Here is a 26172-nt window from a genome sequence, read left to right as displayed (position 1 = left end):
CAAAAAATCCTTTATTTTATTAGTTGACAACTAATCGCAGTGAGGCTTCTTTGGAACTTAAACATTAAATTAGATTAAATGCATTTTATTCATCTGCACCCTCCTATTAAATATGTTTTTATGTCTGTATTACAGAGCAAGATGCAACCAAATATTCAAACATTATCATGACACAAAAACACGGTAATCACCAGAAAATGAGGCGCTTTTCAAACCCTCTGCTGGGTTTTGGGGCTCAGAGTCGATCATTCAGGATAAAATCTGCAACAATTTTCATTTTCCTCATGGTAGATCATCTCAAGGCTTCTCAAACGTACCTATTTTCATTTTTTCCGTGATAATCTGCTGAACATATCTGACTTCTGTTCTGTTTCGGGGACAAATTGAGACATTTGGAATCGGCTCCTCGGCCTCAGGGAGCCTAAAAACCAGGTTTAATCAAGAAAATAATTGCGAGATGAACCAATAATGGAAATAACTTTGAGTTGCAAATCTCATTCCGGCAGTAATTTGCAGCAGAAAGGTTTGTGGTGTCGGTGGAAGCTGAAGAGCAGCTTCTCGACAAGCAGCAGATGAAAGCACTTTGTTGTCTTATTGACACTGACCTATTTTTCCACGCTCTGCCTCCCCGAGCCACACTAATGGAGCCTTTTCTTCTTTTTAACGCTTGTTTTACACCACTTCTCCTCCGCTAAACTCAGGATATCACAGAGGAGCCGTTTAGGATGCTTGTTTGGTTTGAGAAGAGGATGTTTTGTCCTGCAAACATCGTCCAGGTTCACTGGATTCCTGTCTGAGAGCTCCATCAGTTTGAGTCATGATTAGAAAACAGAGGAGAAACTGTATAGTTTATACTGGAAAAAAGAGGGAAAAAATCTGAAAAATTATGTCATTTATAACAACCAAAAACTGTAAAAACAGAAATATTAGATGGATTTTTAACTTTCTGACAGGCTGGGAACTAATCATGTGTGAGATGTGGTTCTGCCAAGAAAAATAAATTAAAGCTGAGCTTTAAATCATGATGCTGCAGCAAAATCACCAAGAATTACTAAACATTAAAAATTAATTTTAAAAAATTCGGCAGAAATAAACCATTTGCACTCATCAGATTCTATAAAAAACTAAAAAATTCTGCACTGCTTGATGCAACTATGAAGCTATGAGTGACTCAGCTGTGACCAACAGTCACCTGACAAAAATTCACAGAGTTTTCGGACACAAGACAAACTTGATCATTATAATACAGAGCAGCGGGTTGTTGGACGATAGTTTCTGAGATATTGTTGCTCAAAACAGCCTCAAATTACAAGATGAGAAAAAACATTTTTATTCTGAACCTATCAGTCTAAACTTTCACTGATAACTTCTGTCTTGCTTGTGTTGAGTCTGTGTCACAAGGCTCCTTTAAATTAAATTATCAGCTTTGTATGAAGCATTTTAGAAGAAGAATGATCTGTTGTTTTTAAGGAAACATGCAACCAGTGATTTTCTGATCCAGAATCAGATCCAGCAGAATGTTTTTCCTGAAGCGGCGGAGAGTCGGTCGACTAAACGAGTGTCGGTTCGAGGGAGGAAGGAGGCAGGAGGAAGGAGGAAGGAGGAAGGAGGCAGGAGGAAGGAGGAAGGAGGAAGGAGGAAGGAGGGAGGAGGCAGGAGGAAGGAGGAAGGAGACAGGAGGGAGGAGGCAGGAGGCAGGAGGCAGGAGGGAGGAGGAAGGAGGAAGGAGGAAGGAGGAAGGAGGAAGGAGGAAGGAGGGAGGAGGCAGGAGGCAGGAGGAAGGAGGCAGGAGGCAGGAGGAAAGAGGAAGGAGGCAGGAGGAAGGAGGAAGGAGGCAGGAGGAAGGAGGAAGGAGGCAGGAGGAAGGAGGCAGGAGGAAGGAGGCAGGAGGAAAGAGGCAGGAGGAAGGAGGCGGGAGGAAGGAGGCAGGAGGCAGGAGGAAGGAGGCAGGAGGAAAGAGGAAGGAGGAAGGAGGAAGAAGGAAGGAGGCGCGTGGCTAACAGGCAGCGAAGCTTCACACATCCTCATTGATCAGTGTGTGTGTGTGTGTGTGTGTGTGTGTGTGTGTGTGTGTGTGTGTGTGTGTGTTACAGCAGATGGTGACAGTGCATGAGTCAGTGTGTGTGTGTGTGATGTCCAACTGACATCATGCAAACCACGTCCTTTGCCAAACACACACACGTACTTGTATTTATAGCATGTTTTGTGTGTGTGTGTGTGTGTGAGGGCTGTGTCACTGTTGGACAGGTGTGAGTCTTTGTGCGTGTTTCCTGTTCATTGACGTGTAAAGGTTCAATCTGGATGTCTGGCTGAGAGGACCTGCACACACACACTATTAGCACCGATACACACCTCATCTCACACACTTAGGAGTGTTACTTGGCTCCACCGCCGACTCTATTTAAAGACGAAACCACCAAAAGAATTCACTTTGTGTTTGTGTGGTGGTTTATGAACTGACAAACCCCGGCACCAGAGACAGGAGCTTCATTATCAGGTTGGAGTCATCAGGGTTGGGATTCGTTTCAGACGGATAATTAAACTCCCGATGCGCGGCTCTGTTATTCAGCAGAGAGAGTACGCTTCGTCCAGCTGGATATATACAGTTTACAACAGAAGAGAGCGTGTATATGTTTAACAGTCTTGTGTAAAATTAAAGACAAACAGTTTGGAGTCACCATATTGAAAACACAGACCCCACAGTAGGAACTCAATGAACACGTGGCTCTACTTTTATCTTTAAAATACCCCAAAAATGTTCTTTTGGATTCAAATCAGCCAGCATACTTGTCCATGTCATAGTTTTTACTTTTTTATTCTTAAACTCTTTCGACTTTTTATGTTTCTTATGCTGGTATATTTCTTTCTGCTGGCTGGGAGTAATTTTGTCAGACAGTATTTTGGTTTATCCACAGACATTCATCTATAAATATCATCTCCACAACATCTTTTCCACTCCTACAGCTCCATATCATCATCATTCCCACCTCCGTTCTTCACTGTCAGGATGATGCATCCACTGTGGTAGTCCTGGTCAGGATCACACCAAACATGATGTTGTTTTTGTGGTCGTTTTGCATGTGTGTGTTAATTTTTTTTTTAATTTTTTGCCTCTTTGAGGTGACTTTTTGCATATTTTTGAGGATTTTGTGTCTCTTTGTGGGAGTTTTGTGTCTTTTTGTGGTCATTGTGTGTCTCTTTATGTTTGTTTTTCATCTGTTGTTGGTCAATTTGCATCTTTTTGTGGTCATTCTGTGGGGTAGATTTGTGTCTTTTTATGGTTGTTTCCCCCCCCCAACATCTTTTCCACTCATCCAGCTCCATATCATCATCACTCCCACCTCCGTTCTTCACTGTCAGGACGATGCATTCACTGTGGTAGTCCTAATAAGGTTCACACAAACCCTGCTATTTTTCATCTTTCTGTGGTCATTTTTTGTCTTTTTGTAGTTATTTTGAATCTTTTTTGGTAACTTTGTGGTTGTTTTCCCACCTCCATGCTTCACTGTCAGGACTATGCATTCACTGTTGTAGTCCAGGTCAGGTTCTGGAACATGCTGGACTCCATCTCATCTGAACACATTTATTTTGGTCTCATCTGACCAAAACATGTGTTCAGAGTATTGGTTCTTTAGCCAAGTTTAGTCCTGCAGTTCCGTACTAAAGAGCAAAGGTGTGAGGTTTTTTGCAAACACTGTCCATATTTGTTTCCGTTTTAAGTCGTCTTTTACACGGTGTGAGCTGCTACAGATGTAAAAACATGAAGAACAGGGTGGAGAGAAGACACCAGCCCTCAAACTGCTTTGGTGGAAATTGGCTTAAAAAAAAAAAGGTGACCTGTACCTTTCCTGAGATCCGTCCAACATTTTCAACAGACAAATGTTACCAGAGCAAAAGCGCTGCAAATGAGTTTAAAACCCAAAAGAGTTGGCGTTATCGGACAGCCCAGCCTCATTTAAAGTTTCTTACTGCATAATGAAATTTAGTTTAGTTTCTGTTTTTTTTTACTTTTTCTCCACAGAACCCAGTTTCACAGTGACCCTGGAAGCCTCCCAGAGCCCCCAGATGACGGCTGAACCCACAGAGCTGGCTTGTCATGTGACCAACATCACCCAGTTACCTCCAGGAGGCCGACTGGGCGTCAGCTGGGAGCACACGACGCTTCCTGGTATGTTCACCTCCACAAAGAACTACCTAAAGCCTGGAATGCACCAAATCTAAGTCTAAATCCTCAACAGGTGTCGGGGACGATCCTCAGGCCTCGCATACCATCGCCTCCTTGGACGGCAGCGGCAACCTGTCGCCGGGATCGATGTACGCCGAGAGGCTGAAGACCGGCGTGTTGTCTCTGAGCAGAGTCCAGCCCAACACCTTCAAACTCAGATTCCTCCGCACACAGGTAGCGAAACACAACTGCCAAATACAAAGCGCTTGATTTGCCATCTTATGCAGCAAGACGTTGTTTAGACCAACAGGACTTGAGCCTGAAACTTCCAAAGATATCAGAAACATCGGGACAAATGTGTATAAACTGATGCAGACCAGAACACGGGAATATCAGTCATGTGTTTGTACTCATTCTCACCCTGCAGGAGATCGACATGGGCCAGTATGTTTGCAACGTTTCCTCTTGGAGCATCAACAGCCAGGGAGTCCTGCTGAGGACCGCCGTGTACGAAAGCTCGCCGCTGACTGTTCGATGGGACACCAAACGTAAGGAAGATTCATTCATCCGTCTCATATCAGAAATTTGCCAGTTGCATTCCATTAAAGACAAGAAAAGCACTCAGAGAGCACAGTCCTCCTCCAAGGCTGCTCATTCCCCTATATGGCATTGTCAGAAATGCAGCTTTTGTTATGGATGAGTTACTGATGATCAGAAATCATGGCAACAAAGAATGTATCCATTTAATATAGATGTACCCACAAACAAAATGACCTTGCACTGAGCACAGGCGTGTGTTATGCATGTGTATGTTATGTACCGATACCGAATCACGTGACCTAAATATGTAGCGAGTGGTGGGAATTGATGGGACTCAGAAACACCCCCACAATTTAATCAGTTGTACCTTGTATCATTTCTGACGGATAAGTCCTGATAAGTCCACAGAGGTGGATTTGTAGTAGGATCACAATCATGTGATCATTCACTTAGTTAACCTAGTTACAGTGACGCCGTTACGCTATCTCACAATGATACAGAAATCTTTAACAAATCCGTGGATCCAGACTATAAGTCACATCACCACCAAAATCTAATCACTTGGTCCTTGTGTCATTTCTGACCTTCCCTGAAAATTTCATCCAAATCCGTTAGTCTGTTTTTGAGTGATGTTGCTGAGAGACAAACCAACGCTGATCTTCACATAACTCCACCGCATTCCTTGGCAGAGTAAAAACTGGAATCAACGTGCAAGACATGTTTCCAAGCGGCTACATGTGTGACCAACACCGGACAAAAATGGAGGCTCTACTTACTGTAGACATTTCACTGCTTAGATTTTTAATTTGTTTCCATACTTGCTGAACACTGCCTGCAGTTCAGCGAAAACTCTCAGAATTTTTGTCAGTTGACTGTTGTTTGCAGTTGAGTCACCAATGAATTCACAATTGATTCATGGAGGGCAGAATTTTTTATGTTTTACAGGATTTAGTTTTGGCATTTTTTTTAAATGATGATGTCGAATAAACAGATTTTGATGAAATATCATAATTCTAATCTTTCTAATGGAACAGCATGTTACAGATGAGTAGTTTTTACAGTTTCTCGATTTGATAAATGCAGTAATATGTGCATATTTTAGAAAAAAATAACAGCCTTTTAAACCCAATAGTAGATTTTGGGATGCAGAGAGTTGAAGTTGGAGACATTTATGGAAAAACTGAGCAGATAAAATGGCCCAGTTTTGTTTTTGACGTTACTTTCGGCTGCCTCCTGTTCAGCTCGAGGACTTTATGATGTGTCACATGCAGATAAAATTGCTGGTCTCGCTCGCTTCAGAAATTCAGGCCAAAAAGTGAGTGTTCTGTCTGTGCTACGGGGAAATCAGAATTATCGACTGATGAGGTACTTAATGAGGTATTTTTGGAAGAAACACAGAAAATCTGAACCATTAACTCACATTCAGAAAGCTGTCAGCCGGCCAAAGTAGCCCCGCTGTTGAGTTTCATGAATACGCTCTAATGTGTTGATATCATTTCCAGACTTCACAGAAAAACCCCTCGACAACAGACCTCTTGTCTCGCCGTCTTCTGCACAGACACTTCCTCTCTATTTCAGTCCCACATGTTGAACTCGCTGACCTCAATTTAGCTAATTAAGCTGTGATGTAACCGCAGCGCTGAGAGACTGCTTTGAATCAGAAGAATCACTTATCGCTGCCTGTTGGCCTCCGCTGGGGTTCCCCTCCTCCTCTGGTGGCCGATTATGACGCACCGGATGTAGACTGGAGGTAGAAGGCTGCTGCTGGCCGCTCGTCTTAAGGAGTTTTCTACTCTCCTTCTGCCATGTGAGGGTTTCTGTTTTCTAAATTTCCCTTAAAACAACAACAAGCAGCACACTGACAATGGAAAGTTTGGAGAAGTTAAGTAAAGGGGCACCATGACCAAGACTTCTGTGATGATTAATGGTTTGTGGCTAGAAGAAGTTGAGGTCTACTAGAATAGCGTTCTTATACCTGAATAGTATTTGTAACTGAGCAGCTTTTGCACCTAATTCCGTGTGTGTACCTTATTGCACCACCAGGTGGAGCTTCTCACTGTTTATTAGCATAGCACCCAGAGGAGGTGATCACTCACATTTAGTACCGTTCCATGATTGCAAGCAGAGAACACTGTGGGGTTCTAGCTTGTAAAGGGGGCACCAGACTTCTGTGATGGTTAATGGTTTCTTGCTAGAATTCAGAAATTCAAAATGAGCTGGGGTCGACTAGGACAGCATTTTTATAACTGAGTAGCATTTGTAGCTGAGTGGTTTTCAGACCTAACTTTTCAAAGTTTACATCCCTAGTTTTGGTAGAGTTGGTATTGGAACAAGGACGGTCGGGGATGTTTTCCAGTTCAAGTGGTGGGAGTTTTGTGGATGAAGTACCTACAGCGGTATTACTTTAGGAATGTTCTGCAGACTACTAGCTAACCGTTGGTGGTTTTAAGAGTCCAGAGCTGAAGTATCGGCCGGCTTCACAAAGTCAAACAACATCTTTTATGGGGTTTTTTTCTTTCAACAATCGCAGCGTCCTTTGCTTAGCGCTGGCCAGAACGACCGTGATTGGTTTAAGGAAAGTCAGACCATTCTGCACCACTGAGTGGCTAATGGAAGCTACTAGTGGCCTGAAGGACTTCCTCCTTAAAGGTGATCCGTTGAATTTCTACTTCCAGGTCCGTCTCTGAACGTCGTGGCCAAACGTATCCGCGAGGCCTCGGTGGGCGGAGCTACCTTTGAGATGAGCTGCTCTGTCACCACAGAGAACGTCGGGGAGGCGGGCTACTCGGTGCTCATCCAATCACAGGACAGCTTGGAGAGCAACGTGAGAACCATCATGACTCTGAGCCCCGACAACGTGATGCAGCATGGAGGAGCCACAGACCCCAACAGGAGGTACTAGCCTGGTTGTAGTAGACGTACATGAACACAGGATATTTCACTGATGGAGTAACTAGAACTGTTCATCTCTGTGCTCACTCAGGGACAGTCTGGTTCTGACCAAGTCCGGCCCGGCAGAGTTCCGGTTTCGCCTCGCGGGCGTCCAGCTGTCCGACAGAGGTTTCTACTGGTGCGACATCACGGCGTGGACCAAGCAGCAGCCAGGACAGACGTGGACCAAAGCCACCAGCTCCGAGTCCAACAAAGTCAAGATCGACTTTCAGGAAAATGGTGAGTTCACGAGTTTTTACCAAACTAAACACATTTATATGATGAGATGATGTAAAGAAAGAAAGAACCCTGAATAGAAATCTAGAGGAGAGCTCAGTGATGAATGAAGACGTCTCATCGTGTTGTTGGACTGGAAACAAAAAAAGACACAGGAACAATGAATTTCTTTAAATATTTGTTTTACAGAAATGTTACACGTGTTGGAGTCGACATGAGAAGTTGTTTCTCCACCAGCGTTACCAACATGTTAACTAGACATTTAATGTAAACTGTTAATCTGAGTCACTAATGGGTTCTCAGCTGCACTGATTAATGCAGAATTTTTAGTTTTCCTATAGGCCATGATGAGCACAAATGGTTTATTTCACATGGCAACTTCAAGGACTGTTGGAAAGTTGAAAATCTGAGGATATGTTCTGTTTTTACCATTTCTGGCTCTGATAAAAGATGTAATTTTGCCTTTTCTTTAGTTTTTTTAAATAAAATGTTTTTGTTCTTTAACCCACCGGCGATAAAAGTCTGTTAAAGTTGAACATTTCCACTCTGTTCTTCCTCATTGTGTTCCTTTACCCTTTCAGTTCACTTACATGTTTCTCCTCGTGCAGGATTTTCTTTGCTAGATGCTATTTACTCATCTTCTCTGAAATCTGGCTGAATGCTGAGAAAACTCTTCCCCACATCCCTCATTCACTCAGAGTAAATCACGTATATGTCCTGAAGTAATCGACTATTTATAGAAACCCGTAAGCGGCTCTGTTCTGTTCTCGACACACAATAAACACACATCGTCCGCCCACACGCCGTTAATGACGACCAGCGTAGGTTCCCTAATAAAAAGCCACCCTAAGCCCTGCGACGCCCACCACCGCCACTGGCCTACTTAACTTCCTCTGATCCGACTGGGAGGAGGAGGACGAGGAGAGGGAGGTGGAAAGAAAGGTGAAGGAAGAAAGCAGAGCAGAGGGACGATGAAGTCGAAAATGTGGAAGATGAAGCGACGTCTCTGGGGACGGAAAGCAGCCTGTCAGCGTTACTCCCTGTTCCTCACCATCACTCTCTGGTTTCTCCCTCCTCCATCCTCCTCCATCCTCCTCCATCCCCCCTTCATCCTCCTCCATCCCCTCATCCTCCTCCATCTCCTCCATCTCCTCCATCCTCCTCCATCCTCCTCCATCCTCCTCCATCCTCCTCTATCCTCCTCCATCCTCCTCCATCCTCCTCCATCCTCCTCTATCCTCCTCCATCCTCCTCCATCCTCCTCCATCCCCCTCCATCCTCCTCTATCCTCCTCCATCTCCTCCATCCTCCTCCATCCTCCTCCATCCTCCTCTATCCTCCTCCATCCTCCTCCATCCTCCTCCATCCCCCTCCATCCTCCTCTATCCTCCTCCATCTCCTCCATCCTCCTCTATCCTCCTCTATCCTCCTCCATCCTCCTCCATCCTCCTCCATCCTCCTCTATCCTCCTCCATCCTCCTCCATCCCCCTCCATCCTCCTCCATCCTCCTCCATCTCCTCCATCCTCCTCCATCCTCCTCCATCCTCCTCTATCCTCCTCCATCCTCCTCCATCCTCCTCCATCCCCCTCCATCCTCCTCTATCCTCCTCCATCTCCTCCATCCTCCTCCATCTCCTCCATCCTCCTCCATCCTCCTCTATCCTCCTCCATCCTCCTCCATCCTCCTCTATCCTCCTCCATCCTCCTCCATCCTCCTCTATCCTCCTCCATCCCCTCCATCCCCTCCATCCTCCTCCATCCTCCTCCATCCCCTCCATCCTCCTCCATCCTCCTCCATCCTCCTCCATCCCCTCATCCTCCTCTATCCTCCTCCATCTCCTCCATCCCCTCCATCCCCCTTCATCCTCCTCCATCCTCCTCCATCTCCTCCATCCCTCTTCTCTCTGGGACGTCTTCAAAGTGAAGCCCTTCAGCCAATCATCCAGCTGCAGAGACGCACCGCTGCCTCCCTCTCCACTCTTTCCACTCTTTCCACTCTTTCCACTGTTCATGTGGATGGAAGCTCTCAAGTGTTCAAGCGTGTGCGTCCAACTCGAACACTTTGACTTGACCCCTCATCGTGCAACACACTCACACTAACACACACACCAACACACACACACCAACACACACACACCAGCTTCGAGCTGAGCGCTTTTCGACTCGCCTTCGGGGACGGAAGCTCTGCTCGACTCTCCACGTTCCACAAACTGGCGAGAGTCCCGGCGTTCCAGCTGCTTCTTGAATGTTTCAGACGTGTTGTGGGATCTTCTGCCAGGACCTCTGTGCAAATTCAGAGTCTCACCAGCACATTTACGATTAAATATTCAGCGTTTCAGTCGTTTTTTCTTCTTTTTTTGTGCGGTAGGATGGCAATGTAAACATGGAGCGGCTACGGGCAAAAAAAAAAAAATCATCTTTAGATGAGAGAGCGCACACAACACAATCTCCTCCTTTTTTGTGAAATATTTAACCCTCTGAACCCCAAAACCAGCCAGCAGCTCCTGAAGGTGTTGTGGAATTTCAGCTATGAGGAGAGACGTACTGGAGACTTGTGATTAAGATTTACTGGTATCAGGAGAAGTGACACCAACAGAGCAGCAGTTGATGCCAGCATCAGTTCTGAGGATTCTCTCTGATCTTTGGGTTTATATTGTAGTTGGGAGAAGGTCAGATTTAGATTACAGACCAACATGGAGACAACTAGTCTGCTTAGTAACAGCAGAATAGATAATATCTAACCTCCTATAGCGCTATCTAAAGGCAATTATGAGCTTAGAAAGGGGAAAGAGTCATACCATAACAAGAAAAGTCTTTTAAATCACTTCTGAAAAGCCACTTTTATAGACTTGCTTTTGTGTGAAGTTTACTTTTAGCTCTAATTAGTTTTCTGTATCATGTCCTGTTTAGTTTATATGTTCTCTCCTGTTTTATTTTAATTTTAGCTGCCTGGTTCTTTGGTTTGATGTCGTCTTTAGTTCTCTAATTTTTGGATTTTTAATTTCTAACTTTCAACCGTCAGTCTTATTGTTCACTTTTTAAACTGCCTACTTCCTTTTTTGACAGCTGTGCTAATCTAGCTAATTATTATTAAACTTCATATTATAATTTTTACTGTTTATTTTATTCAACTGCTCTGCTTCGTCTCATGATGTCTTGCTTCATTGTCTCATTATTTGCATGTTTTGACTGTCAAAGCACATTGTGAACGCTGTTCTTAATGGCCCTATATAAATAAAGTTATTATAAACTATAAAGATTTGACAGATTTTCCGACGCTTCTAGAGCTAATTGTGGAAAACAATGAAACTGAAGCTAAAAATTACAGAGCTTCTTCGAAATGTAACTAGAATGCAAGTTCTCCCACAAATTAAACCATTCACCAGCTGTGAGATTGTTAAAAGGATAGCAACTGTGCTAAGCTAATTGTGTATAACCTGAAATTAGCCAAAATCGCTTTATTCTACACGTGTCATTTAGTAATTCACCAAAACTAAAGTTTTTGCTCTAATCAGGTTTTGTAAAAATGGAAAAAATTCTGTGTTTTTCGCCGCAACCGGGAAACTGTTAATAACGCTGCAACGACCGACAATCATGTGACAAAAATTCATCGAATTTTTAGCTGAACTGCAGGCAGTGTATAGCAGTACAAAAAGAAATCAAACGTAAATAGTAAATATCTGTAGTATGTTGAGACACTGTCATTCCAGGGTTTGTATAAACCACTTTCAAAATGTTAGACATGTTGATTCCCATTTTTATCAACTGGGGTTAAATGAATAACTAAAGATTTCTCCAACCTAAATTTCATCGTTTTTTTCATCATTTCCGTCAGTTCTTCTCATTTTAATCTCCTGCAACTCTTCAATCATATTATCTAAACCTTAGATTTTTGTTTTTTAGCTGAAGTGAAAATAGAGCTTTTATCCAAACAAATGTTTTAGTTCGTCGGAGCTACCTCATCTTTTTATTTTCACTTCCAAATAAATGGTTTGCATCAAGTTTAGCTGGTGACTTTTGAACCTCAAAACCCTCTAAAAGAAATAATTTTGGTAACACCAGTGGGAAAATGCAGATTTTTTCAGTTTCAACTGTTTTGTAAGCCATTGCGGAGTTTATTTCTTTACTTTTTTGACATTATAACTTCCTAATACAGCACAGAAGACATTTCTGATTCTCTCTCCTGCTTCATGGTTGTTCTGTTTCCACAGAGCTGCAGGACTTCATATAGATTTATATATAATCTGGCTGCATACAAGACAATGCCCTCCTTTCAGACAGTTTGAAGCCTTTGAAGTCAAATATTTAAACTTTCCCAGACTCTAAGTGAACCAGCCTGACTTTCACTCCTGCAGGATATTCTAATGAAACATCCAGACTCTCCTTAGTTCCATCCGAGAACCTTTCATTTGGAAGTTCTGCAGAAATGTGAAAACACCCATAACCTGCTTCAGGGGCTTTGACGTCCACTCATTCGTGGATCTGTGGAGTGGAATCGTGTCCGAAAAGTCCTGAGTAGCTCGTCTTGGAAGCTAATGCGAAATTATTATTGTTGTTATTGACAAAAAGCAAAAAACTACCAGATTTAAATTTAGCCACCATCTACTTCTAAGTGTTCTCCTCGTGTAGCGATCCACTGCTCCCAGTGCTCCTGCCTCGACATTTCTGGGATCTAACATTCAACGGGGACGTAAAAAGACATGGATCTGGATCAATAAATTGATTTGAAGACCACATTAAATCGATGCTACAGTGGCATCAATGGAAATGGGATTCAAACAGAACTTGGGTCAACAGAAGATTGCTAGTTAGACATGATGTTGTTAGTCGGTTGGTTCAGTTAAAAATGACCCTAAATGTGATTGAAGTCCAGCTTTAATGTCATCTGGTTTAATGGGAAAGTCTTTAGTTTTGTTTTATATTATGTTTTTTAATGAAAGGCCATTAAGTAAAAGCTCTTGTTTTTGCTTAAACATGAGAAATGTAACACTTTATAACAAACAGCAGGTTTATTTTAATCATTCTGAAGAGAATATGTTGATTTTCATTGCATTTTATCTTAATTTTCTTGTTTTTCAGTGGTAACTGTCTCATAGACTTGGTGCTACTGTGTCATTGTTTAAGGAAATTAATATAATATCATATCATGATGAAAACTGTGATAATTTTTGTTTTGTTTTTAAACTGATTTGGCTCTGAAGCCAAATATACATGAACAAAGGCATTTAAAAGTACCCTGGTGGAGTTTTGGGTGTATTTTGTGGTTATCGGCCTCCTGGGTTGCTAATTGTTGGTATCCGCCCTGACAAATAGAAAGACGTGTCGGTCGACTCCCACTGCTGCCACGCTTGGACCACTTCCTGGAAGTCCTGTTATGTAAGTGCCTCAATCTGTGACGCATTCTGGACCTCCTCCGCTGAGTCGAAGCAGCAACCTCTCATGTTGAATTTGTTTATTTTGGGGAGGAAGAAGTTGCAGGGAGTTGAGTCCGGTGAGTAGGATGGGTGGAGAGCGTCGGTGCAGCCAAAAATGTTGAATCTTTTCAAGGTGTTGTCTCGATGGACACCTAACTCCGATATCTGAATGTTCTACTTCGTTCTCCGGCTTCAGATTCTAGTCTCTGAAGATGGATTCCTGACCTTCTTTGGTCTTGCAGACTCTCTTTTCAATTGCTGTTTGGTGTGAGGGTGGTAGCTGCAGACCCACCTCCGATCACCAATGATGATCCTTGACGTTAATCAACAGGTACAATCACATTAGGAGCTCAAAGCATCATCTGGGAAGGAACCAATCTGCCAAGTTCCAATTTTATTTGAATCAACTGGACTTCTGTAGGTTCTTGAAGATGTTTCACCTTCATCCAAAGTTCTTCTTCAGCTCTAACTGACTGATGGGGAGTTCCAGAGTTTATAGTCCCTCCAGCTCACATGGCTTATGATCCATTAATGACCAGGACTTGTGAAACCAGGTGGTCCAACGACGAAGACAGCAATCATAGTGGTGGAGCTGCTAGTTTACACAACAAAAGGATGTGAATCTGCCAAATCAAGAGAGACTCAAGATGTTCATGATGGAGAAACTTTCCAGGGAGAGAACTTATCATTGGGTTACAGGTGTGATGCCACTCATCAAACACCTATAACCCAGAGATAAGCTCTCTCCCTGGGAAGTTTCTCCATCGTTAACATCTTGACTTTCTCCTGACATGGTAGATTCACATCCTTTGTTGTGTGAACTAGCAGCTCCACCACCATGATTGCGGTCGTTACTGGTGGACCTCTGGAGACAGGTGAGTCCTGGTCATTAATGGACTAGCAGCCATGTGAGCTGGAGGGACTATAAACTCTAAAGCCTCTTCGATGAAGGTGAAGCGTCTTCAAGAACCTACAAGAGAAGTCCAGCTGATTTCTAATGAAGCTCCTACGATCATCATGACATGGATGACAGGAGAATCTACACAGACATGAAAATACAGTCCAACATTTTTTTCTCTAAGCAACATTTTGGAAAGTGATGGGTGGATATTTTCATCATTCTACTCGGCTGATTCGACCCTGCCTCAGGGGTCAGCCAGGTGTGACAAAGAAACCAGATGTCATTGGTTGGTAGAAAGGAATTTATTACTCGGTGATGAAATTAACTAAACAAACGGTGATGATACAAATAAAACCGGGCTGGTGGGTCCTGCTGAATCAAAGAACCAAATGAAACCAAACGAAGGTGAACAGAGTTGTGGCGTAACATGGAGGTTGGATCATCTCAGACCTGCTGACAGATGCATCGTTCTTGAAGTTTTGATTGCACCTCATTTCATCGTCTTACCTTTGTTTTCAAGCTTTAGTCTCGTGACCTCGAAGCAGCCTGAGGAGAAATAAAACATCAACATTTCAACCATTTTATTGTGAAGAAAGACGAAGATAATTGACTTTTGCATGCTGGTACTCAAAAAAAACATGACAACAACCGAGTAAATGGGACCCCAAAAGCAGAATAAAGAGTGTTTCTTCCCGTGTTACATGTTGGCTATGTGAAATGTTTTGAAGCTGTCTCTGCAGTGATCCTGTTAAACAGAAGAAAAGACCGATTTGCTCACTTGCAGCTCAGCGGGACTAAAATAACATATTTTCCATCATGATGTTTATGCAGCCATTTATTTTCCGGCGTTCACACGTGACGGCATGAGTAACGCAGCCTACCGAGGGAAAACTGTCAGAACGTCTTAAACGTTGGGAGATATGGTTTGAAAGTCTCCAGTCAGTAAAAGCCGTAATAACGGGACTGCAGCTGCTCTCAGGCTGTTTGTTCACACTTCATCATATTAACTTGATCTCATGAATCTGAACACCAGAGTTGATGCTTCACAGCCGTATGCTGTCGGTTTGCTGGTCTGGGGATCGCAGTCGGTTCATCTGTCTGCAATGCCGGAAGCTTTCCAAGGATTGCAGACGCCCTCCAACATTAAGTCTGATGTCGGCTACGACTTCTGCTTCTTAAAAATTCGATGACCTTTGTGACTTTTTGCGTCCCAACAAGAAAACTTCAAATAAAACTCACAGAATCTGCCTTTTTTTAACATTCCAAGTCCTGGCACAGCCTGTAGTCTGTATGAAATCACCAAAATTGCACCATTTATCAGATTTTAAACTTTCCAACTGTCCTTGAACTACTCATCTGTCACCTGCCGCTCTATTGGAAAGCAAATCTGAGCATAAATTAGTGATCAACATGTTTTTTTTTTTAAATAAAAGAGCACCAAAATTACACAGTAGTATTGCAACTGTAAAATCCAGAGGAATTTTCAGATTTTTAATTATCTGACACTCAAACTTCATGTTTCTAACATTCCGTTTCATTGGAAAACTTCATATTTGTGATATTTCTTTAGAATTGTTTTATTTCGTACATCTTGTTCAAAAAAATCGCCAAAAATAAACAAATTCTTGAACCAGATTCCATAAAAAAAAACAAAAAAATTATTTTGTCATTGGCACAAATGAGAAGCCATAAGTGACTCAGCTGCGACCAACAGCCACGTGACAAAAATTCATCGCTTTTTGAGTTGAACTGCAGGCAGTGTTTAATGATTTATAACATTGTAGCGAAGTAACTCTTCAGCAAATACATTTTTCACTTCCCTCTCCTTGTAGTCATAGTTTTTCTGTTTCCATAGAGGTTCAGGACTTTATACTGCAGAGAATAATGAGCCCACAGTGAGGAAAAACTGACAGGAGCTTAAAAAAAAGCACTGCTCAGAGAGTTCAGAGGGTTCGAGTACTAATTTTAAAGATTTCAGTTTCATTCTGATAGTCACCTGTAGAGATAAACAGCAACTCCTCACAAATTAAGACAGTGTTACCTGTGTGACATCATCAGTGGGTGTTCACCTGGACCGCGCCTCCACAACAAACAGGATAATCGATGGTGAACGCTCCACCAGCAGAGCCGGTTTGTGATGATCTCAGTTCAGAATTGTGTAAACGCAGGAACTTTCCAGCATCGATCAGTTGTTGGGTTGTGTTGAAGCCCTGATGATCGTTCCTGGGTTCCTCCTTTTACCACAGTTTGGAGAATAAAGGGATTTGGATGAAATGTCATTTTCAGTTTAAGTGTATTGTCAGGTTTTTGCTGTGATAAATAGTGTAATTGTGAGTTTGTAAAGGTGACCTGCCTTTCAAATACAGAGGTTGTTGAGTTCAAGCTGGTTGTGTTCTAGTAAAGTGTTCCGTTAGTTCATGAGACTGAGCCGATATGTACTATAATAAACCTGTGTCCAATGTTTCGTTGTACCTAAAGTCACCAATTTTTTGGTTTCTGGTACGAGCAAACGGTTAATTTCATTATTTTTTTCTACATAAAATGTGTAGGATAAAGTGATTTTGATGCCATGTCACAGTTTTAAACTTAGATTTGGTTCATTTCCTCCAACAGGACCATCAGAAAGTTCGAAATCTGATAAATCTTGCTGTTCTTCTGTAACTCTGACAACTTTCTTCAATGACATGTCTTTCAAACCTGCTGGTGGGTTTCAGGGTTCAGGGTGTTTATAAATTCTAACTGAAAAATAATAATGAAACCAAACCAGCCTCAGACAAACACTTTGTTGGGAGTCAGAACTTCTGCCTGTGAGGTTTTCTTTAATCTTTAACCCTTTGATGCTCAACATGAGACAGAAGATACCCATAGTAAATGGAATATGGGAATCTTCTGGGGTCATTAAACGAGTCATGTTAGTTTTGCAGCAACTCATTAGAGGATGTCCGGTTTTATTTCCAGTCCTGCTATTTCCTCTGAACCATTTTACCTCACGTCTATACGCAGTCTTTGTCTCAAATCCGAACCCTTTTGGTCTCGGTTGAGGTTCTCTGCTGTTTGTCGTCGGTGTCGCATTTATTTTGTTTGAATGCAGCTCATTTGAGATGATGTCGTTGCAGGCCCGTCCTTCTCCATCGCCATCCAATCCGATGCCAGCAGCGTGTATCCGTGGGAAACAGCTAAGATGGAGTGTTCGCTGAGCGTCTCTGGATCCTCCCCGAAGACCGGTACGATACGAACACATGCGTCCATACATTCCTTCCCACACAGGTGGACCTCACTTCCACCCTGAACACAGTCTTCAACACTTTCAGCTGGATTGTTTTGGTTTGTTGTCATTTTTCTATGGGGAGAAAAAAGCAGCAAAGAAGAGCCAGAAAAGCTTTCAGCCCTTCGTTAGCTTGTTAGAAGCTGTGGCTAGCTGGTTCATCTGTCTGCAACGCTTAAGTCTGATGTCGGATACGATTTCTGCTTCTTAAAAATTCGATGACTTTTGTGACTTTTTGCATCCCAACGTGAAAACTCCAAATATAACTCACAGAGTATGCCTTTTTATAACATTAAAAGTAATGGCATGTTGCACCATTTATCAGATTTTAAACTTTCCTACAGTCTTTGAACTACTCGTCCAGCACCTGCCGCTCCATCAGAAAGCAAAGCTGAGCATAAAATGGTGATCGGCATGTTTTTCAAAAAAAAATAAAAGATCACCATAGTTACACTGTTTCTAATAGTAAAACTGTGAAATCAAGAGGAACTGTCAGATTTTTAATTTTCCAAAAGTCCAAGAACTTAACGTTTCTGACTTTTGGTTTCGTTGGGAAACTCAAAATTGTGACATTTCTTGAAAATCGTTTTATTCTGTACAGCTTGTTTAAAAAAATTTGCCAAAAATAAACAAATTCATGAACCAGATTCTATAAAAAAAATCAAAAAATTTGTCTATACTTGGCGCAAATGAGAAGCCATAAGTGACGCAACTGCAACCAACAGCCACGTGACAAAAATTCATCGCTTTTTGGGTTGAATGATTTATGGCAATACATTTTTCAGTTCCCTCTCCTTCTAGTCATGGTTTTCATCAAGGTTCAGGACTTTATATTGCAGGGAAAAATGAGCCCACAGTGACAGGAACTACCCGAGTTAAACTTAGTAATGCATTATTTTGGTTTGTTGCGATTTTTCTGTTTTAAAAAAAAAAAAAAAAAGACAAAAAAAAGGCAAAGAAGAGGCAGAAAAGCTTCAGCCCTTAATTAGCTTGTTAGAGGCTGTGGCTTGTTCACAATCATCAAAGCTTTCTAAACACTCCAACTCCAAAATGCTTGTTCCGACCAGCGGCGGCCGTCAGCTAATTGAAGCAGGAGGAGGTTTTAAGGAGACGTGAAGTGTTTTCAGGTAGCAGCTTCCTCACTTTATAAAGCCTCTGGGCGCTTTCTGGGCTTTTTTTTTGTTGTTGTTTTTATTTCCTGTCATGTTTTTCCTCACTGTGGTTCATTTTTCACGTCCTGCAGCTCTATGGAAACAGAACAACCATGGAGAAGGAGAGAATCAGAAACGTCTTCTGTTAGAAAGAAGACACAAAAAGACAAAAAAAAACAACAAAAAAACGATGCTAAAATAACGCAAAATGGCACAAAAAGCACCAAAATGACAAAAAAATGAGAAAAGTGAGAGAGATAAAAATGGCAGACAAAAATGAAGCTTAAAAGATGCAAAAAAGACAAAAACAAAATTCAGCTCTATGCAGCTTTAGCCCCATTTGACCAGAAAAACCATGAAGAAAGTGATAGAAATGTCAGAAATGTCTTCTGTGCAGTTAGAATGACACAGAGATGACAAAAACTCAAAAGGATGCTTAAATAACACAAAAATTGCACAAAAAACACAAACATGACCTGAAAATTGCAAAAAAATGCAAATGTGACACAAAAATATGCAAAAATGACACAAAAAGATGCAGAAATGACAAAAAAGGTCCAAAAATGACATGAAAATGACGCAAAATTGCACAAAAGGATGCTAAGATAACACAAAAATTTGTACAAAAACACTAAAATGACATGAAAGTTCCAAAAAATACACAAAATGACACAAAAAGATGCAAAAGTGGCATGGAAATGACAAAAAAATGCACAAACTCGCACAAAAGGATGCCAAAATAACACAAAAATGACACAAAAAGACACAAAAATGACAACAAAAGATGCAGACGTGACAGAAGGGACAAAAATGAAGCTAAAAAAATGAAGAAAAAAAAAGTTAAAGTCCTGCAGCTCTACGGAAACAGAACATGAAGAGGGGAGAGAATGAAGAAATGTCTTCTGTGAAAATAGATTTCTTTTTTTTTTTTTTTAATTATTATTTATTCTACAGATTTTTCATAAAAGATCGTAATTTAGCATGATGCAGTAGATGTGCTCATCTAGAACCACTGGACAGTTGAAAATGTAACTACGTTTTTACAGTTTCTGGCTCTGAGAAATCGGATTTTGTGCATTTCATGTTGCCGGTGAGTTTTAGGATGGTCTGGAAAAGAGACAACTGGCCGTATGATCGATGGAACCGTGAATCAGAGCAGCAGGTCTGTCATCTTCAGAGTCATCAGAAGAAACCCCATGCATTCTGGAAGTTAGATTAGAACTTTTGGGCCTTGAGGAGCGAACAGAACATCTTAGTGTTGAGGCTGGATCGATGGCGCTGTGGGCTCGTGTTGCCGCCGGTGGCACATTTCACTGACGGAGCAAAGAATGGGTTTAATTAAAGAGCAGCTGCAGGACGGCTGCTGCAGCAGGATAATGATCCTGAACGCACCTCAAAATCCACAACGGCGTCCTCGAGAGGCGCCAGCTGAAGGTTTTTGCCTTCGCCGTCCCGTGACTGAAGCATCCTTGAACAACCGTGGATGAACCTCAGAAGAGCAGCGCTGCAGAGACGCTCAGCTGAACAGAAAAACGTTCAAATATTAAAGACGGCTTTAACGCCATGCCTCATCTCCTACTCACTCAGCCGTTCTCACTAGCAGAAAAACTTCCCCTTTCTGTTCGCAGGCGTTTTTTTCACGTGAATCTTTCGGTCTGAGTGTCGTCTTGCAGATTTGAGTGTAAAGAAACGCCCATAAACAGACTGAATCCGTGTGTTTTGTTCTTGAGCTGCCGACCTGTCAGCGGCGCTGCTAATGGGAGTGATGTGGCTTCTGCATTTCAAATGGTTTCACACATGAAACGCATCGTGTCGTTGTTGGACACACAAACACACACAGACACACACTTTCACTTTCCTTTGTGAACGCCTGAAATGCAGGTTTGTTTTCACGCCGCGGATGATGATACGTCGGTTTTATCTGTTTTGCTTCAGCTCAGATTTGAGGTCAATGTTATCAGATCGTGGGTTCTTTTATTCAGATGAGAAGCTGCAGGTTTGAGTGGTTTCTTATCAGAATGTGGTTAAATGTTGCAGCCAGTGGTGCACACTTTGCTTTGGCTAATCTTCAAACCTCTGACATTTTTGAGATTTCAGGGACAGATAAAGTAAACACCAAGTCATGGCAGCTGAGAGTCTTTATAAACAGCAGAACTTCCTCAGTTTTGTACCTATGGAATGTCTCTGTCTTCATCATGGCTCCACATGGAAAAGAATTGTTAAAGGAAGTGAAAAGTCTCAGTGTGAGGCTTCACAAAGATGGAAAAGGATCCATGAAGATTAACAAAAATCGTTGAAAACAGTGTTAGCTGTAATTAGGAGCTGTAGTACCACTAATCATGGCTGCAGTGGTGGAACTCCTACAATGACTTCACGGACCAAGTAGTTCGAACTACACATCAATTGATATTTACTTCACCTCAAAGCAATTCTTTATTGCTCTGTAAACGCTGATTGAAGCTATGAACCATTTCAGAAGTCTTAGTCATGGTGCCCCTTTGCATAACCTGTCTGGATTTAGCACAAATATTTAACATTTACACACCAAAAGGATTTTAAAGTTGCAGCTTGAGGTGAAGCATCATTAGCGGTTCAATGTACATCATCGTCACACGTCTATAAAATATGAATTCAGAAAGTTAATGGTAACTTTGGCGCTCAGATTGACGCAGTGGAGTAAAAAACACCGTTTTTTTTCCCTGAAATGTTGTAAAAATAGATGTGATAAAAATTTCAGTGCCGTATACGAGAACCCGTCTCATTCGTAGTACTGGAAACTCCCTGTAGAATGGAAATGTAGGATGCCTCCATCTGTGGTGTAATCTATCACTTCTTCTCTCCTCACTTGTCCATCCATTCCCCCATCTGTCTTCCCCCCTAAACATCCATCCGTCCTGCCTCCTCTTCCCCGTCACTCCATCCTCCTTAACTTAAACACATCACATGACATCATGCATAACTCACCACCTCCCTCGTCCCATCTGTCACCGCTTCCTCCTCCTCCCTCAGCGTCCCTTCTCTCCGTCCAACATGTGTTTTCTATAGAAGTGAGCTGATGAAGTCCACCTCCTCGCTCTGCTGTAGGAAATCATCATGCATTGTTGCAAACACGAGCAGAGAGGAACAGCAAATCCTCTTTTGTCTGTATGCAAACATGTTCCGTTGCACCTGTGGTTGTTGCAGGTGTCGCAGTATGTGTGCATGTACGTGTGCACGTGTGTGTGCATGTATGTATGCATGTATGATCATGCATAAACACAAACGTTCCCTCACAGCAGTGCAGCGCCGCAGGCTTTGGTTTCCAGGGAGGAGAGGCATGAATAAACCATACTGCAGAAGTCAGTACATCGCTGTGCAATATCACTTCAGTGTCAAACGGCTCAAGGATAACTTAGCTTCCATTATTTGCATCGAGCTGAACGGTAGCAGATTTCCTGTAATGAACAATCAACAGCGATATCTACTCCTACATGCGTCATTTAAAAGACCGTATTGAAAATTTGGGTGTTAAAGTAGAAACTCAATGCAACATAAACGACCTATAAACAGTAGAGCTTTCCCAGTTTTGGACCTATGGGCTGCGTCTATGTCTTCATCACGGCTCCACATGGAAAAGAAATTAGCTGAAAAATCTGACCGTGAGACTTGAAGAGGATTCAGGAAGATCAACGAAAAATGTATACAAACACAGTGTTAGCAGTAATCAGGAGGTCATGGTGCCACTGATCATGGCTGCAGTGGTCGACCTCCTAAAATGACTCCATGGACAGTGAACTGCTTTCACCGTCTAGCTATAATAATAATAATAATAATAATAATAATAATAATTTGCTTTTATTTGTCACAAATGCATTACAGCACTGTGAAATGTTGATTTTATTGCATATCCCCATTGGGGTCAGAGCACAGGGTCAGTCATAGTACAGCATCCCTGGAATGGGAAGGTTAGGGGCCTTGTTCAAGGGCCCAACAGTGGAAACATCAGGGTATAAACCTCTGACCTTCTGATCAGTAGTCCAGAAACGTAGCCGTCGCACCACTGCTGAAAAAGGCAACCTAATAAAGAGTAATGTCTGACTTGAATCCAGCTGAGTTTTGCTGCATGAACTGTTATTTATTGATGCAGTTATTGAGAGGCGATCGTTTGACACTGAAGTTATATCTTGCATTGATTTAAACCAGCTGTGACTCGCGTCCTTCAGGATTCGCTGTGTTTTTCATTGAGCCTGGACTGCTTGTCTGGTGTTCAGTTTTACAGCTCCTCACCTGGAAGCATCAGGTGACAGTGACCTCATGGCGCTAAAGCTTAATTAGCCAGCTAGCTGCAGCCATTAAAAACTGCCAGGGACTGTTGTCATTTCAACTGACAAAAGCACTCGCTGACTTTCTTATTCTTGCTTCCGACTGCACACTTTAACAGCGAGTGTCTGTGCAGAGAGCAGCACAAGTATGAGGAAGAGGAAATGTCTTGCGTGCTGCTGGAGGAGTTTCTCCGTGTTGTCATGAAGCCTCCTGGTGTGTGTCCTGTAAACTCAGACCAACCTGCTGGTGCATCTGCTGGTTCTGAGCGCTGGGTTCCACGTCATGCTAGAACAGATTAGAGTCTGTGAACCGCCTGTGGAGACGATGGGCATCAGGACAACGAGCTCCGAGCAGAACATCTGCTTCCACTTGGTGTGTGAATGAAGGTATTCTGAGCAACACTTTAACACGAGGCCTGGAAATCTGTCTTATTCAACACCTGCTTTCATTTTTTTACCATAAAACAGCATGTTAGTCGTTATGGATATTTACAGCTGTACATTAACCCCAAAACCTGAAAAAAGACATTATCAGACCCTCAAACTGTAAAATCAAAGAGAGTCATTGGATTTTCAACTCTCCAAGGGTCATTGAACTAATCACGTCGAGAAACTGAACCAAACTGTGATGTTTCATCAAAATCACTTTATTCTACATGTTTGATTTAAAAATGTGCCAAAAATATGCCGTTTACTCAAACCAGATTCTGTACAAAACAAAAAATTCTGCACTCCTCAGTGCAACTAAGAAGCTAAGAGCGACTCTGCTGTGACCAATGGTCACATGACAAAAATTCTGGGACTTTTCAGCTGAACTGCAGGGAAAAAAACTAATTAATTCAAAATGTAAGGAGCGAAAATCTACAGTATGTAGAGTCTGCTTTTTTTCCACTAAGAAAGATGTTGGACAACTTCTGGTTCCTTGATTTCTGGCCTTGTAACATTGAAAAATGAGTAAAAATGTGATGAAAATATCCAGAAAGAGGTTAAATGTTTTTTAAATTTTGAAAAAAAAAGTTAAAGTCAGCATGTGCAGCAGTTTTGTGCCCACAGGTTTTACTAATACTGGAAAAAACACACATGGACTCTACATACTAATAGATATTCTACTGTAGTTTCTAATTAGTTTTTATATTTGTCTCCTCTCTGCTCTGTGAAAACACTGCCTGTAGTTCAGCTGAAAAATCCCACAGCTTTTGGCTTCACTGTTGTGTTAAAAAATAGCATAGAATTTTTAATTTTTTACAGATCCTTGTCGGTAAAAATGGGATATATTTGGATATTTTTCTCAATGAGGTGCGAAGAATTAACTGATTATAGTGAAATATCGCAATTTTAAGCAAGCATAAGTTAAAAATTTGATTTTTTTTTTTTTTTCAAAAATTCCTCATTTTTGTTTGACAAAAATTACAAAAAGCCTAGAATCAACATGTAACACATTATGTACCAATACTGGGAATATAAATAGTGACTCCACATACTGTCAGTATTTTACTGCTCCATAATGACGCAGTTCAGCTGAAATTTCCTTGAATTTTAATTATTTCACTGTTGATCTCAGTTGAGTCACTGATGGCTTCACTGTTGCATCGAGGACAGCATAATTTTTTATTTTTTACAGAATCTGGTTCAAGCGTTTCGTTTTATTTTGATGCATTTCTAAATGAGACCTGTGGAATAAAGAGGAAATGCTAAAATATGAGGGTTTTAAGCGTTTGGTTGGTTTGCAGAGGTTGTGTTTGGTTCAAACTGGAGTCTTTTCAGGGTTTTACCGACTGATCTTCCTGGTTCAGTAACTCAGTGACGCAGCGCTAAAAAGTCCAGCTAGCCGACTGGTATCCAGTGACGTGTCAACAGAGGTGTGGTGTCTGAGTTGGTGACGATTCAGCCAAACCTTCGCTCCCTCTAATGTCCTCACATGCCTTTTTATTGGGCGTGATGCTGATGAGACCCAGAAAAGAAGAAGAAAAAGCAGCACCTTTGTAGCTGAATGCTGCTGTCAGGTTGTTACCAGTTAGTTACTCTGTTGTTCTGAATCAACAGGACGAGGAGGAAAAGGTTGAGCAACACTGGATGTGTGTGTGATGTGTGTGTCATGTGTATGTGTAGGTGTGTGTGTGATGTGTGTGTGTGTGTGTGCAGCACATTCCTCAGAGATGGCCTCAGATGACTCTCCTGTTGGAGCTTGTTTTACACTGAATCACTCATTATTCCTCACTGCTTCGTCAGGTAGTGATCATGTTCTCTGTTCTCGTGACTCAGCCTTCCATTAGTGCAGCTCACCAGTAAATACTGTCTGTTTAACGCCATCATGCACTTTATGATCATTTCAAGTTGCTCATTGTGTTACTTCAGTCTAGAACGGTAGAACTCTGCAGGAACAGCCGAGAGATTTAAGACATTTAACGTCTCTGTGATTATAGTGTTTTCCTACAATGAGCACTTTGATTCCTGACATGTTAGGACAAAATATTAACCCTCTGACTGGCAGTTTCTGGGCAGTTTTAGCTCCCGGATCATTTTTATTCACTGTGGTTCATTTTTCAATCTAAAGTTCTGCAGCTCTACAGAAACAGAACAACATGAAGAAGGAGTGAGAACTCAGAAATTAGTTACAAAGAGACAAAAACATCACAAAAGGATTATAAAATAATGCAAGAATGGCACAAAAAATGCCAAAATGACATAGAGAGGTGTTAAAATGACTTAAAAATTACAAGAAATATGCAAAAATTACACAAAAAGCTGCAAAAATGACAACAAAATGCACAAAATTGTACAAAAGGATGCTAAAATAGCACAAAAAATGAAAAAAAGATGACAGGGACAAGAATGACTGACAAAATGAAAATATGCAAAAATGACAGAAAGATTAAAAAATGACACCAAAATGACCCTGAGAGGTGTTAAAATGACACAAAATCACAAAAATAGATGCAAAAATGAAGAAAAAATGATGCAAAAACATAAACAAAGAGATAAAAATGGCATAAAAAGACAAAATGACACCAAAGGTGTCTGTTTTCCAGGTGTTTTTAGCTCCTGTCTCATTTTTCTTCCCTGTGGTTCATTTTTTGATCTAAATCCTGCAGCTCTGTGGAAACAGAACAACATGAAGGAGGGAGAACTTAGAATGACATAAAGACACAAAAACAGCACAAAAGGATGCTAAAATAACACAAAAATAGCATAAAAAAACATAAAATGACACAAAAAGATGCAAAAATCACATGAAATAACACAAAAATGACCAAAAAAACATGCAA

The 26172-nt window shown here is 41.7% G+C and overlaps 1 protein-coding gene across 1 annotated transcript in view; it reads left to right on the top strand.

Annotated features, from left to right (window-relative positions):
- The window catches only part of LOC111582343 (prostaglandin F2 receptor negative regulator), an 81752-nt gene that overhangs the window by 34548 nt on the left and 21032 nt on the right, over nucleotides 1-26172 (top strand). The window contains exons 6-11 of the mRNA XM_023290968.3: nucleotides 4022-4168; nucleotides 4239-4399; nucleotides 4593-4713; nucleotides 7381-7600; nucleotides 7689-7876; nucleotides 17306-17413. Of these exons, the coding sequence (XP_023146736.2) occupies nucleotides 4022-4168; nucleotides 4239-4399; nucleotides 4593-4713; nucleotides 7381-7600; nucleotides 7689-7876; nucleotides 17306-17413 (945 nt within the window). The remainder of the gene's footprint in view (nucleotides 1-4021; nucleotides 4169-4238; nucleotides 4400-4592; nucleotides 4714-7380; nucleotides 7601-7688; nucleotides 7877-17305; nucleotides 17414-26172) is intronic.

Source organism: Amphiprion ocellaris, chromosome 24 (assembly GCF_022539595.1).
Source record: "Amphiprion ocellaris isolate individual 3 ecotype Okinawa chromosome 24, ASM2253959v1, whole genome shotgun sequence".
In the NCBI taxonomy this organism is placed as follows: Eukaryota; Metazoa; Chordata; class Actinopteri; family Pomacentridae; genus Amphiprion; species Amphiprion ocellaris.
Note: the sequence above shows the minus strand (reverse complement) of the source record. Positions and strands in the feature narration are given on the sequence as shown.